This window comes from Petromyzon marinus, chromosome 3 (assembly GCF_048934315.1).
Source record: "Petromyzon marinus isolate PM22_M1 ecotype Great Lakes invasive population chromosome 3, UKy_Petmar_22M1.pri1.0, whole genome shotgun sequence".
NCBI classification, from domain to species: Eukaryota; Metazoa; Chordata; class Hyperoartia; order Petromyzontiformes; family Petromyzontidae; genus Petromyzon; species Petromyzon marinus.
In genome coordinates, this window is record NC_133669.1 from 9741317 (window position 1) to 9756297 (window position 14981).

General features: G+C 53.5%; 1 protein-coding gene across 1 annotated transcript in view; it reads left to right on the plus strand.

Annotated features, from left to right (window-relative positions):
• The window catches only part of LOC116953251 (uncharacterized), a 46974-nt gene that overhangs the window by 17748 nt on the left and 14245 nt on the right, over positions 1-14981 (plus strand). The window contains exons 17-37 of the mRNA XM_032973291.2: positions 105-192; positions 529-648; positions 2463-2573; positions 3248-3283; positions 3480-3611; positions 4063-4215; positions 4781-4915; positions 5732-5892; positions 6391-6535; positions 7168-7222; positions 7773-7839; positions 7992-8125; positions 9185-9228; positions 10200-10373; positions 10571-10725; positions 11302-11415; positions 11861-11976; positions 12176-12330; positions 12808-13019; positions 13318-13492; positions 14226-14447. Coding sequence (XP_032829182.2) covers positions 105-192; positions 529-648; positions 2463-2573; positions 3248-3283; positions 3480-3611; positions 4063-4215; positions 4781-4915; positions 5732-5892; positions 6391-6535; positions 7168-7222; positions 7773-7839; positions 7992-8125; positions 9185-9228; positions 10200-10373; positions 10571-10725; positions 11302-11415; positions 11861-11976; positions 12176-12330; positions 12808-13019; positions 13318-13492; positions 14226-14447 — 2704 coding nt within the window. The remainder of the gene's footprint in view (positions 1-104; positions 193-528; positions 649-2462; positions 2574-3247; positions 3284-3479; positions 3612-4062; positions 4216-4780; positions 4916-5731; positions 5893-6390; positions 6536-7167; positions 7223-7772; positions 7840-7991; positions 8126-9184; positions 9229-10199; positions 10374-10570; positions 10726-11301; positions 11416-11860; positions 11977-12175; positions 12331-12807; positions 13020-13317; positions 13493-14225; positions 14448-14981) is intronic.

Genomic DNA, 14981 nt, shown 5'->3' on the forward strand with positions numbered 1-14981 from the left:
TAAATTCAACTGAAAACCCGATAGGTGCTCGCTAACAGCACTTTCCCCAACAGTCTGTTCAGGCTATACGGATTATCTTTTTCTTTGTACTCGTGTACGTGCAGACCTGGGAGGACGCGCACACAGACTGCATGGCCTACGAGGGAAACCTCCTGAGCATCTCCAACCCCTTCGAGCAGCTGGTCATCCAGGGTGAGAGTGCAGCGCGTGGGACGTCTGGGACCCATGGGGCACGGTGGCGCAGAGGAATAGCGCACTGCGCGACAAACCCAGCAAACCGAGTTCCACTGTTGCTCGCGGCCAACATCGGTGGCGAATATCTTAACCGTCCCTGTGCCTCCACTGGGTCGACTCGGCCTTAAATAAGTACCTGGCATGGTGTGTAAATATCAGCACTGGGGAGACAAAGACAGCCTGACTCGGTGTCTTGTGGTGGTGCGCGAGGGTGCACGTTGTGTACAGGCCTCATCGCGAGTTTGGACACTTGTGTCGTTGTGGACGGCGCGTGGTGGCGCGTGATGCGTGTAGGCCTCGTCGCGAATTTGGACACGGGCCTTGCGCTCTGGATGGGCGGCCACGACGCCGACTCTGCGGGGGGGTGGTCCTGGAGTGACGGCGCGCCCTTCCAGTACTTCAACTGGGCCCCCGGTACACCACACAAACCTCACGACCCGCTACTCGAGTACACAGCACGAATACAGGCATACCCCTTACAGCGCTGCCTCTTATAACGCTGGATCACCATGACGCTCTTTGTCCAGGAAGAAAATTCCTGCGCGGATCCGCCCATATATGCAAGTAGCGTGGCATTGCCCGTAGATCGTGTCTTCACCCATATATGTTCATGTGGAACCTGCATGTGGTTGCTATTGTATCGATTCTGCTCATCGTCTATCCGACAGCTTCGTTAGAGTATCGATTCATTGAGGGTTAATTACTGCATTGATTCATTGGCAAGCGATCCACCGATTGAGTAATCCCATTGGTTAGTATAGTACACGGTGGTTAATCTTACGCAAGCTCCGACCAAATGCACTTGTGAGGACATCACTTATTTTATATTCCTTATGTCATTATCGTTAAAAGTTATTATTATTTTTATCTAGATTTGAAGTTTTCGTGACTGCAGGGATCCATACTCTTTGGTTCTTTCGGTAAAGTCACGTAGGTATGAAATAAAATAAATTAAATCACGGCGTTTCGATTGCAACACAAGCAATCATCATCAGGTAGGAACACCACAGCAATATATTTTTTATTATTATTCTTTTTTATTTATGAAACGCTTTAATACATTTATCATGTCTACAGTATCATTATTCAGGCCATTACCGAGATCCCAAATGAAATTCAAATAAATCGCACGTAGATAACAAAAAAAATCTTGACTTAAAGCTTTCGTGACTGCAGGAATTCATATTCTTGGGTCTTTCGGTAAAGTCACGTAGATAGGTTATTTTATTTCTACGTGACTTTACCGAAAGACCCAAGAATATTAAAAAAAATGTATGTTGTTGGTAACGCATCTCCATTGGGGGCACGTTATAGTGACCTCCTACAGCGCTGTTTCGTATAGCGCTCCGTTTACCAAGAATGCATCCTGCCTGCACACAAGCGCGATACACAACACCCCTCCACGCACCGTGCACTACACTACTCACTACGTCTGCACACGTCCACTGGGAACGCCGGGCCGCAGGCAATTGGCCAGCACCGCTGGGCTGGCTGGAGTTGGCGATGCTTGGGATACGCTCATCGTGACCCTACCCCCTCGATGAATTGAATCAGAATCGGAGTCTTTATTTGTCGTGGAGAAATCCAACGGGCTGTGAAGAATCTTTTTCACAGATGTCCAGTAGGGGACTGGATCAGGAAGTTACAACAAACAGTATTAAACAAAACACGATCGGAGTGCAATGTATAGGAAAGGTAAGCAAATCGCTAAAAATAAACGCGTAAATAGATAAAGTATAAAAGTAAAAATTGCGTAAGGGCACCAGTTATCATCGTTGGGAAAGGCAACAAAACAACGAAACATTTGGAATAGGAGCCCATTCTATGGCACGCATCTCCCACGGCAGAAAATCTCGTAGACTCCCAATCAAAAGAATCGGAGATTTCAACACGGGAATCAACCGCAGCATAATCTCGATTCTTGCATGTTTACCTGAAGGTGGAATTGTAGAAATCGAATTTGAATGCGGCAGAAATCTCCCAGCTCCAATGTACACAACTACACAAAGCGGTATTCAATTGCAGCAGAGCGCTCGTACACACCACCACACAATGCTGTACACAAAACACGATATACATGCGCGCACACACACTCCTACACAACACCACTCACTACCGCACTACCCTACTCACTATTAGACAGCGCTACACCCACCCACACACTTAGTTAGCCCCTCCATTTCCACACTCTGAAGCCTAACCCTTGACTCCTTTACCCTGACCCCCAGGAGAGCCCGATGGGCGGCTTGGGAGGAACTGCCTATCCATGCGGATTGATGGGCAGAAGTGGCAGGACGAGGCATGCGCGTCCCTGCGGGGCTACATCTGCGAGAGACGAGGTACAGGGACACACGGTGGGGGGGGGGGGGGGAGACACAGGGGAATCGGGGACGGGGACACGGGGGAGATACGAAGGGAGATAGTGTGTCTGAGGGATGAGGTACAGGGAAACGGGGGAACCAGGGAGACACAGGGGGACATGGAGGGTTGGGGACACGGAGGGTGGGGACACGGGGGAGATACGAAGGGAGTGTGTCTGAGGGATGAGGTACAGGGAAACGGGGGAACCAGGGAGACACAGGGGGACATGGAGGGTTGGGGACACGGAGGGTGGGGACACGGGGGAGATACGAAGGGAGAGAGTGTGTCTGAGGGATGAGGTACGGGGACACGCTGGGGCCACCGGGGAAACGAGGGAGACACGATGGACACTGGGAGACACGCTGAAGACGGAGACAAGAGGGACATAGGGGGATGCATGGGAGACACGGAGGGAGAGAGAGTACATCTGCGAGTTACAAAGACACAGGGACACCGGGAGACACGCTGAAGATGGCGGGGGGGGGGGGGGGTATAAGAAACAGAGGGATTCACAAGGGAGATGAATACACGAGGGATACGAGGACCCAGGGAGACACGAGGCAGCCCAGGGAATACGAGAGACAAAGGAAGACGTGCAGCAAACAAAGGCGTCGGCATGAAGTTGTTAATCCGTGTTTGTCGTCTCTTCCAGGCAACGTACCAGACCCAGAGCCAGACGAGCACGAGGGTACGTGAGTGAGCGCGTGTGCACGTAGCTGTGACGACGCACGTGTTTTTACACGTCCGTATGCCCAAATACACGTGTTCCTCTATTCCCGTGTGTAAAGAGGAACACGTGCATGCACGCGTGGGTATAAGCTGGTGTGTGTGCGTGCGTACACGTGTGGGTGTGAGCTGGTGTGTGTCTGTGTGTGTGCGTGCAGGCTTCCTGCGTGTGTACGCGTGTCGCGGGGATTCGTTGACCATCGACTGCCACGGGGACCGCGTGATACAGATCCGCTCAGCCACCTGGGGGCGTTCGAGCAACGACAAGTGTGCCGTGGGGGCCCAGACCGGTGCGCGTGTGCACACTCGCGTACACGAATGGGCGCACATACGTAACGTACGCACGTATATACGCGTATTAACTGGATAAATTTGAGAGAAAAAAATCCGAAATAGCACCTAGATATGGAATATAGAAAGATAAAAAGGTCTCCTCATGTCCCCAAGTAACTCCACCCTGCCCATCCATGTCTCTCCGTGTCCCCTCGCATGTCTCTCCGTATTGCCACGTTTCCCTCCCCCCTCTCGTTGTCCCCGTGTTCCACCATGTTATCCTTGTGTCCTCACGTGTCTCCACTGTGTCGCCGCGTTTCCCCTCGTGTTGCCCTCCATGTCCCCGCGTGTCTCCGCGTGTCCTCTGCATCCGCAAGAGTTTCACCCGTTTGTCCCTCATGTCTCCGCTGTGTCTCCACTGTGTCCCCTCGTGTTGCCCCCCATGTCTCGCCGTGTGTCCCTGTGCAGGATCGTGCGTGGTTCCGGGGGCGGTGCAGCACGTGCGCACTTACTGTGAGAACCGGCCCTGGTGTCTGGTCCGAGCCACAGAAGACGAGTTCGGGGACAACTGCCCCACCATCACCAAGTACCTCGAGGTCACCTACACCTGCGAGCAGAACGGTGCGCGCACGAGGAGGCACGGGGACCCACGGTGTCACACGGGAGGCACTGGGACACACAGGAACAGACAGGGTCACACAGGGATACACAGGGACGCACAGGGAGGCACTGGGAGACACAGGGACACACAGGGTCACAAAAGGAAGGCACAGGGATACACAGGGACACACAGGGACAACACGGGGAGATGCGGGACCGCACAGGGACACAAGGGAGCATGGGAATATCGGAACATGGTGCGTGGGGACACGTGACACTGGGACAGACAGGAACATGGGACAAGGGGTTGAGGGGGGAGTGGAGGTGGGGTGCACGTAACCAACGGCGCACGCGCAGCAGGGCCCAGTGTCGTGCAGACCCCATGAGGTTCACGTGCCCGTGCCCCCTTCTGGCCCTGCACAGCAGGTGGTGTTCATGGTTGTGATGGTGTTGACGGTCGTAAAAAATATTGATGATGATGTTGATGGTGGTGATCGTGTCGATGGTGCTGATGTTGATGGGCGTGATGGTGTCGATGTTCGTGATGGTGTTGATGTTGATGGGCGTTATGGTGTTGTTGATGCAGTGTGCGTGCAGGGCCTGGGAATGGAGTCGGGCGCCATACCAGACTCCAGCATCACCGCCTCCTCCTCGTTGTCAGGGTGTCCAGCCAACGAGGCCCGTCTCCACAGCAATAGCTGGTGGTCACCTAACAGCAACGGTAACATCTCCTCCATTACTATCATCATCGCCACCCAAATTACTGTCTCCGCTATCGCCTCCATCCACATCACTGTTGCCGCCATCACCGCCATCTACACCACCATCCCCTCCACCTATGGCACTGATGCGACCAATTGAACAATCTTACTTTAAATAAATTAATGATCAAATATAATGCCATTCCACCGCTAGATGAGGGTCTCTTCCATGCCATATGCGTCATCATACTTCACCACACTGGTCGGTATAGGTTGGTAAAGCGAACCCAGGACTGGTTCAGATTGAAGTGTATTATCATTCTCACGATGCTGGCATCAATCCCGTGGGTTTGAGAAATGGGGTTTTTGTTGTTGTTGTAAATTGATGTATTTGTCATATTTTTTTTGTGGACATCTTCCAAAAATGCATCACCGAGCCGTTGGATCAAGATTTTCTCACCTGTTTAAGAAATGCTTATGCCGGATTGAATTTGCCCAATCTTGACATTATGCCTCCATTCACTATTCCTTTTCAAAGAAGGGAGACAAAAACTCATTTGAGCCTCCTGTCACAGGTATATAAAGTGAGTGAGCATCATGAATATCACTGAATAATGGACAATGTAGAGACTAACCTACCACTTGAACTGGATTGAGGAAAGGTTTCTCAACAATTGACCACGTAGATAATCACTCCTCATATTCCAGATTTTGCCCACCTTTTTTTGACAACTATGAAAAGGAAATTTGCACGGGCCTTCGCAAAACCAATCGTGACACGAGCCCTGACCTCGCAATATCATAACCTCATGACCTTGGGACCCCGTGACCCCCAGCGGGCTCGTGGCTGCAAGTGGACCTGGGCTCGGTGTTCCAGGTGACCGGCATCTCAACGCAGGGCAGCGCCCGCACGGACCACTGGGTCACGACGTACCACGTGCACACGAGCTCCAACGGCGGCACATGGGCCCCGTACCAGGAGAACGGCGCCACATACGTACGTGCGCGCGCTCGCTCGTCGTCGCGCACAAAGGACCAAGGCGTGGACACCTACCGCTGTTCCTCCCTTAAAACAACCCCCATCATTTCTCCCTATCCTGTCCTCGCTCTGACACTGCCTGCCCCCCAACTGCGACGAGGCGGCGTTCCCCCAGCCGCTCCTGAACCACTCCCCGACCTCTCCTCCTAACCACCACTTTTAATAACCCCACTGTTGATCTCAACCACTTTCATCTCATGTGCAATTCTCATAATTGCTGTTAAGCGCCTTGCAATAAGGCGCTATGTGAATCTGTGTAATATAAAAATGTAAATGTACGAAATGCAACCGCGTCTCCACGTGAAAACGTGCACGCGAGGACTCGGGCATCTCATCCTCTCGCAGTGCCAAAGCGGCTCAGGGGTTGGTGGATAATGTGGACCGGACTTGGATCGTCGCCCCTTCCCCATTTTTCAATGTCACTGTGCGCCCCCCCCGTGTGTCCACGTGTCTCAGGTGTTTGCGGGTAACGAGGACCGGACGACAGTGGTCACCCACCTGCTTGGCATTACCCCAATCGTGCGCTACGTGCGCATCGTGCCCCAGAGCTACGCGAGCACGCCCGCCCTGCGCATAGAGATCCACGGCTGCGCACCCAGCTGTACGCGTACACACACACACACACGTGTACACACGTACAAAGGCAAAGATCCCCTGTATAGCCTGAACAGACTGTTGGGGAAAGTGCTGTTAGCGAGCTCCTATGAAGGCCGGCACAGCACACGAGGGGGTGGGTGGCCGGTTGCCTTTGTCTCCCCGGTGGCGATGTTTACACATCGCGCGAGGTACTCATTTGAGGAGACTGAGTCTACCTAGGGGAGGCCCAGGACCGATATAAATAATCGTCCGGCAGGGTTAGTCGCACAGCGCGCTAACCACCACATTACACTAGGCCGCACAAGCAGACGTGTGTGTTTGTGCACGCTAGTGTTCGCGAGTGATTATGCACGAGCATGTGTATAGACACGTACGTGTGCTCTGGCGCATAAAGGTGTCTGTTCCTGCACAAGGCCCTCACGCACGTGCACGAGATTGCTTGTGACAATTACTGGTGGTTATAGTGGTGATAATTGTCGTTTTGGTTGGTGGTGGGGTTACTTAGAATAAAAGTGGTGGTGGTTTTGATGGTGCTAATGATGATTGTGGTAGTGATGATGGTGGTAATGATGATGGGTGGTGATGGTGGTAGTGATGATGGTGGTGGTAATGGGTGATGATGGTGATGTGTTCTAGATGCTGTTCAGTGCGGCAGTCAAAATCTACTTGGCGATCACAATCAGAAGATAACGTAAGGATGATTACCCTCCCATACACACGCACGTACAAAGAAAACCAATGATAAACATCCCCATAGCCTTTAATAGACTGTTGGGGCATGGCACACGGGGGGTGGGTTTCCAGCGTCACGCCTATTCACCTTTGTCTCGGCACCAGCTCTTCATTTAAGGTTAAGTCGACCTTTGGCAGGCCCTAGACTGGTTCATATACTCGCCACTGTCATTCATAGCGCAGTGCACAAACCACTACACTATTGCTCCCCACTGCACACTCACTCGAACATACGCACACACATGCATATTCACACCTATTTCCACTCAAAGTATAACAGCCGCCTGGCTGCTGCTGCTGCCTTCCAACTCATCTCTGGTTCCTTAGTGACTGTGAAATGCAATTTACATGAACGATGATGCTATATAAAACACAATATTGATTTTTTTAATACAGTACGATCGAACTTGTATTTTGGTCGAGAAAGGCGTAGGGCTCGTGCTGATAGGGGTTTGAGGATTGTGCCAGTGTGTGAGTGTTTACGTGTGTGTACCTGTGTGTCCGTGCAGTGTGCACTGCCCGCCTGGATGTACCCTGTCTGGGAACATCGTGTACGGAACGTCCGTCTACCGCGGGGTGAGACAACGCACGCCAAGCCTTGCTGTCCCCTCGCCACCACACGAAGCGAGACACACGCAGACACACACACACGCATTGTGACTCGCGCGTGCTCAGTCGGGGCCATGTAACTCCATGCGCGTGACTCCGTGCGCGACTCCGTGGACCAGGACTCGCCCGTGTGCGTGGCGGGCGTGCACGCGGGCGTGGTGTCAAGTGACCACGGTGGGGAGGTCACGGTGCTGAGGCGGCCCGGCCAGAGCCTCTACCCGGGCTCCACGCGCAACGGCGTCACCTCCCAAACGTGACGCGCGCATCCAGCACACGCGCACGCACACGCGCTCGTCACAGATCTTTATAACCGAATGTTGGGGCAAGTGCTGTTCGCAAGAAACCTGGAGCGGTGGGGCCGCTGCTACCGTGCCCAACCGCTTTTGTCGCCCGAGTGTTGATATTTACACACTGCATTCAGTGTGTAAAGTGAGATCCAGGATCAGTTCAGATATTCATCACCAATGTTGGCTGCGAGTGGGAATCAAACTCGGGGCTGTTGGGTTATACGTACGTACGTTGAACTTTTTTTGCATCGTACATAGCCAACCGTGCTAATCAGAGGTGCAGGTTCATAGTGCAGTATGCTAACCGCTACGCTACGATTCCTCTACATCCACATAAAGGCGAAGATCCCCCGTGTAGCATTAACAGACTGTTGGGGCAAGTGCTGTTCGCGAGCATCAATGAAGGCCGGCACGGCACACGATGGGGTGGACCAGATGACGGTGGTCACCCACCTGCTTGTCGTTACCCCCATCGTGTGCTACATGCGCATTGTATGCCAGAGCTACACGAGCATGCCCTCCGTGCTCATAGAGATCCATGGCTGCACGCCCAGCTGTACAAAGACAAAGATCCTCCATAACGCCTAAAAACACTGTTCGGGTAAGTGCTGTTAGCGAACACCTATGAAGGCCGACACGGGCACATGAAGGGGCGGGTGGCCAGCATCACGCCTCGCCGCTTTTGTTTCCCAAGTGGCGATGTTTACGGACTGCACCAGGTACTTATTTGAGGCTGAGTCGACCTAGGGGATGCCCAGAACCGTGAGTAGGAATCGAACCCGGGTCGCCAGGTTTGTATATCGGTGCGTTAGCTGCGACACTACCACTCCCCACACAAAAACAACCGCCATTCGCCACTAAGTGGCGGTGACGTCACCACAACAATTGTGCCAGGCCATGTGCACACACACACACCTGCACAGCCACACATTCCACTGCGCACATTCTTAGCTGCACAAACGCACATGCACTATACTGTCAATGCAGCTGCTATGTGGCCCTGACTGTTGGTGTTGACGCCGCAGGTACGAAGGCACTTGGACAGATTCCTTCGCCTTTGCTGATGGAGGTGATGTAATGATGATGATGAGGGTCTATCTCTTAATTTTGATTATAATTCTTCCGGATTCACCATGAGTGGGACAGGGGAGAGTAAATGATCTTCCAATCCTCAACGGTGTCAACAGTGGCGATGCTACAGATCACCAAAATCTCCCCGATGACCTTGATTGTGATCATGATCTTGACAATGGCGTCATCAATGATTAAGGTGATGATGATTCCATGAGTCATAATTGAGTCCATGTTGTTGGTGATTACGGCTGTGATCACCGAGTTGGTAAAATTATTATGTTGATACCACCGTGAATAATGCGGTGATGATGATGATGACGTCTGTGCGGTTGATGTCGACATTGGTAGTAAGGATTACTGTTAATCTTCTTTGGTTCTTTCGGTAAAGTCACGTAGAATGAGAATAAAATAATAAATTGATAAAATAAAATAACACAATAATATTCTCACGACGTTTCGGCCACAACACAAGCGGCCTTCATCAGGTGAAGGGACGAGACTGTCTGGTAGGACAGCGCTGTGTTATTTTATTTTATCAATTTATTATTTTATTCTCATTCTACGTGACTTTACCGAAAGAACCAAAGAAGATGAATCATTGCAGTCACGAAAGCTTTAAATCGGGATTACTGTTAAGTCAACGATCGTGAGGAAGGCGGCGATGTTAACGATGTCCGGAATGATATCAATGACTGTAATAAAAAAAAAATCGCAGCAAAACCGAGACACGGAGAATCGATGCTTGAATTGAATTGCGTTGTCAGATTGTGAAAATTCATCGAATAGCTTTTTTGGATGAATAATGACTTTCCTGATGATGATGATAATGGTGAAGATAATGATGAAGGTTATGATGATAATGAGGATGACGACATTGATATTGATAATGATGACATTGATATTGATGACATTGATGATATTGATGATGTTGATAATGACAATGACGCTGATGGTGTGTGCCAACAGAGTTACGGTGCGAGAGTGCCCAATGGCACGAGTTTGGAAACTCTTGCTACCACCCTGTAACCGAAGCCCTGTCCTGGGCATCCGCTCGCCGCTCCTGTTTGACTATGGGCGCTGAACTCATCTCCCTGGGGTCCTTCACCGAGCAAGCCTGGATTGAGTCCTTCCTCTACCTGGGTGAGACTCTCTCTCTCTATCTGTGAGCCCATCTCTGTTTGTGATCGACCTCTTCCCTGTCTTCTCATGTCTCTCTGTGTCATCGTGTCTCCCCATGTCTCCATGATGCTGTAGTGTTGGGCACACTGCGGATTGGAATGAGCTCTTTGCTGTCTTCCTGTCTCTCCTTGTCTCCCCGTGTCTCCGTGTCCCCGTAGCATCGGGCCCGCTGTGGATTGGGCTCAATGATTTAGCTATCGAGCGCTACTTCCTGTGGTCGGACGGGAGCGACGTGCGCTACACGAACTGGGCCCGGGGGCAGCCAGACGGAGGCTCCGTCCTGGGGCAGCAGTGTGTCGAGATGAGAGCCTCGGTACGCGTGAACACACACACGTGCGTGTATGTGTACGCATGTGCACCTGTGTGTGTGTGTGTCTTCTTCTGTGTGAGTGTGTGTGTGTATATAGCGCTAGTATAGTGGGCAGCCTCAAATGAGTACCTGGTGAGGTGTATAAACATCGCCACGAGGGAGACGAAGGCGGCCGGGCGCAGTGGTAGTCACCCACCCCCTCGTGTGCCACAGTGCCGACCTTCATAGGTGCTCACTCACAGCACTTGCCCCAACAGTCTGTTAAGGCTACACGAGGGATCTTTGTTTGTATGTGAACACGTGTGTGTGTACACGTGTGTGTGTACACACGCGTGTACACGTGCGTGTACACACGTGTACACACACGTGTGTACACATGTGTACACGCACGTGTTACACGTGTACACACGTGCGTGTACACGTGTGTACACGTGTGTGTGTACATGTGTGTGTACATGTGTGTGTGTACACGTGTGTACACGTGTGTGTGTACATGTGTGTGTACATGTGTGTGTGTACACGTGTGTACACGTGTGTGTGTGTACACGTGTGTGTGTGCATCTGTGTGTGTGCGTGCAGGATGGGCGCTGGAATGACCAGGTGTGCTCGGTGCCGAACTTTGCTGTGTGCGAGAAACCCAAGAATCATTACCCAGCCCCCTCCGTGCCCCCCATCGTGGACGGCTGTCCACAGGTACACAGGCACCATCATCTTCATCACCATCATCACCATCATCACCACAAGCACCATCATCACCATCAGCACCATCATCATCATCAGCACCATCATCATCAGCACCGTCATCATCATCACCATCATCACCATCAGCACCATCATCACCATCATCCCCATCATCACCATCAGCACCATCATGACCATCATCACCATCAGCACCATCATCACCATCATCACGATCAGCACCATCAGCACCATCGGTACCATCATCACCAGCACCATCAGCACTATCCGCACCAGCACCATCATCACCATCGGCACTAGCACCATGAGCACCACCAGCACCATCACCACCCACACCATCAACACCATCGCCATGTGTCCTCGTGTGTGCCCGTGTCTCAAGCAGACGCTGGGCTAAAGAAATTAATGTTGTCTGCTGTGTCCCCGCGTGTGTCTCCAGGGCTGGCTGGGCTACGCGGACTCGTGCTATCTGCTCGACGAGGTTGAGTACGCGCGTGGGTTCGCGAAACTCTTCTGCCACGACCACGGCGCCACCATCGTGCACGTACACGACATGTATGCACGCGAGCGCGTACACGCACGCACGCGCGGATAAACACGTGCGCGCGCACGGGCACGCGAGTATTCACCGTCGTAGGCGAGTGCGTGCTAATGCATGCGCATCTGTACGTATCCGTACATGTGTACGCACGTGTATGTGTACACGTGCGTACACGTGTATACACGTGTGTGTCGCGCACGTGTACCTGTGCAGCTACGAGCAGTCGTTCCTGACGGCCGTGCTGGGCAGCGAGAGCGGGCGCTGGTGGCTCGGCATTGCGGCGCGACCCAACGACCAGGGCGGGGTCGACTTCATCTGGGACAACGGCATGGCCGTCACATACACTCATTGGGGGCGCAACATGCCCGGTAAGATGCCTGGGGACACGGGAGGAGCCACAAGGAGATGGGGGACATGGGGACGTGGGCATTGCGACACGGGGACATGGAGACATGGGGACGCACAGTGGGACACTGGGACATGGGTGAGCATGGGGACACGGGGACATGGACACACGGGGACACATGTAGACATGGGGAAACACGTAGACATGGGGGGGATGCAGAGACATGGGGGACACGGGGCATGGGGCCACAGGAACATGGGGGGGACATGGTGAGATGGGGATATGGGGAGACTGGACAACGGGAGATGGGACCACAGTGAGAGGAGGACACACGTACGACTGCCAAGGTGACACAGAGGCACTGAGGCTCGGCGACACATTCACTCTCTCCGTAATGCACCATTCTCCAACGCCCCTCTGGTCCCACCTCCTCCTGAAGTCTACTCTTCCGAATCGACGCTTGTCCCTCCGTTGTCTCCGCGGCCTGTCCCCCGTGCAGACACGCAGGCGGGGACGTGCGTGTCCATGGAGGCGGGGACCTCGGGCGGCGGGCTGTGGCAGTCGGAGCCGTGCAACTCGCGTCTCCGCTCCGTGTGCGAGCGTCCGCGATCCGGCCACACCCCAGCCCCCCCGGAGCCCACCCCACCCGGGGGGTCGTGCCGCACCGACCTGGGCTGGGTTGGCTCCACCTCCCTGCACCACTGCTACCAGGTGCGGGGGCGTGACGGCGCAGCACATGCACACGCAGACAGGTACACGTACACGCATGTTTTCCCCACCCCCTCCATCCTCAAGCCTCTCAACCCTCTCCCTGACCTCTGAACCTGTGCCACCCACCTTTGACCTACAACCTTGGTACCGTCCCTGTCCAATCTCCAACCCCAGTGCCTCGCCCCTCTCTAACCTCTGACCCTGGTACGCCTCCTCTCTCTCCGATCTCTCAACCCCCGTGCTGCTCCTCTCTGGCCTCTTGCTGTCCGTGGCGCCCCTGCCTGCTCTTCTCCTGCAGATAAACGGGGGGCGGCCGTCCCAGCGGATGAACTGGCACGAGGCGCGGCACGACTGCCAGCTGAAGGGCGCCGAGCTGGCGAGCTTCCACAGCGCTGCCGAAGAGGCCTACGTGGCCGGGCTGTCGGCCGGGCGAAATCTCTGGATTGGCCTCCACGCGTTGGGCCTCACCGGAGGTGGGCAGTGCCCTCTGTGCAGGGGAATGTTCTCCGCTTGCCCGCTTGCTCGTCATTTGATGTGGATTTTGTCACAGTGGAAATATAGATTTGTAAAAAAAAAAATACATAATAATCTTGGCTCTATTGCTTTGGGTTGTAGCGGGTGTTTTTTCGGCACGGAGCGCGTGGAGCGACAAGTGGGATACCGTGCCGAACAAAGCACAGCACACCTCGAAATCACGGCAGGGAGATACAGAGTGCAACTCTAACGCATATATAAAACAGTATTGCACATGCCTTTTCCCTCCAAATTTATTCCACTTGTGCCATCAGTGAAATGTCCATTTGGAGTTCTTAACTGAGCAATGCATAACCCAAGTGGGTCGGAGAACAGCCCGTGAAAGAAGAGATTGCAGGACTACTTCGAGCACCTCTACACTGTATAAGTGCTAGAATTTTGAATTTAGCCATATAACGTTTTTACGCACCAAACTTAATATTACTTTTGTGTGTGCAACCATTAGTCACCAGGCTGAGATCATCAGCTCGCCACACTTTAGAGCGTGGTTTAATCTCATCACGGGCGGCTGAAAACCCGACCCAGCAGCTCACGGGTACCGCTGTGGTTTTCTGCCCTGCGCTGAACGGACCCCTCCATGATATTCATGGAGTACTCTTGCCCCCCCTTGTCTCCCTGTCCGCCGGTCTCCCCTGTCCCCGTTGTGTGCCCTCACTTTCCCCCCGCCCCCAGAGATGGAGTGGTCGGACGGGACGCCCGTGGATCACACCAACTGGGGGCCGGGGGAGCCTAACGACGTGCAGAGTGTGGAGGACTGCGTGGAGGTGTCGGTGTCGTGGGGCAGATCCTCCTTCTGGAACGACCTCAACTGCGACGCCGTGCGCGACTGGGTCTGCCGCATCCCGCGCTTCATTCAGCCTGTGGTGCCGCCCACTTTCCCACCCGACCAGCCCGGTGAGCACCGCTGGGAAGACGCTGGGAGACACCTGGGGGCTGGGATGACGGGGGCGGGGGGGGAAGGCATGCAGACCAACGCGCGGGCACAGGGGCAGGTGTGCGAATACTCGTGTCACGCAAGAGATGAGCAAGGGCATGGGTGTACGCATGGTGACAAGGTGGCCAGAGTGGGGCCCCGGCCACACCGCTCGCTCGTGTGCTGTTCTGTCCTTGATGGGTGCTCGCTGACGGCACAAAAGTCCATGTAGGATACAAGGGGGAGGGTGGAGTGGGTGGTATTTTGGAGTGTGTGTATGTATGTTTGTGTCTCTGTTGCATAGTAGTTAGCGCAACATGGTACAAACCCAAACACCTGAGTTTTGAACACTGGTCACAACTAACATCGGTGGTGAGTGGTATCCAAACTAGTCATGGGCCCTCCTCGAGCTCAACTCAATCATAAATGAGTACTTGGTGCAGTGTGTAAAAACAATCATCACATTCTTGTGCGCCGTGCCGGCTTTCATTGGTGCTCGCTAATAAGATCGGCCT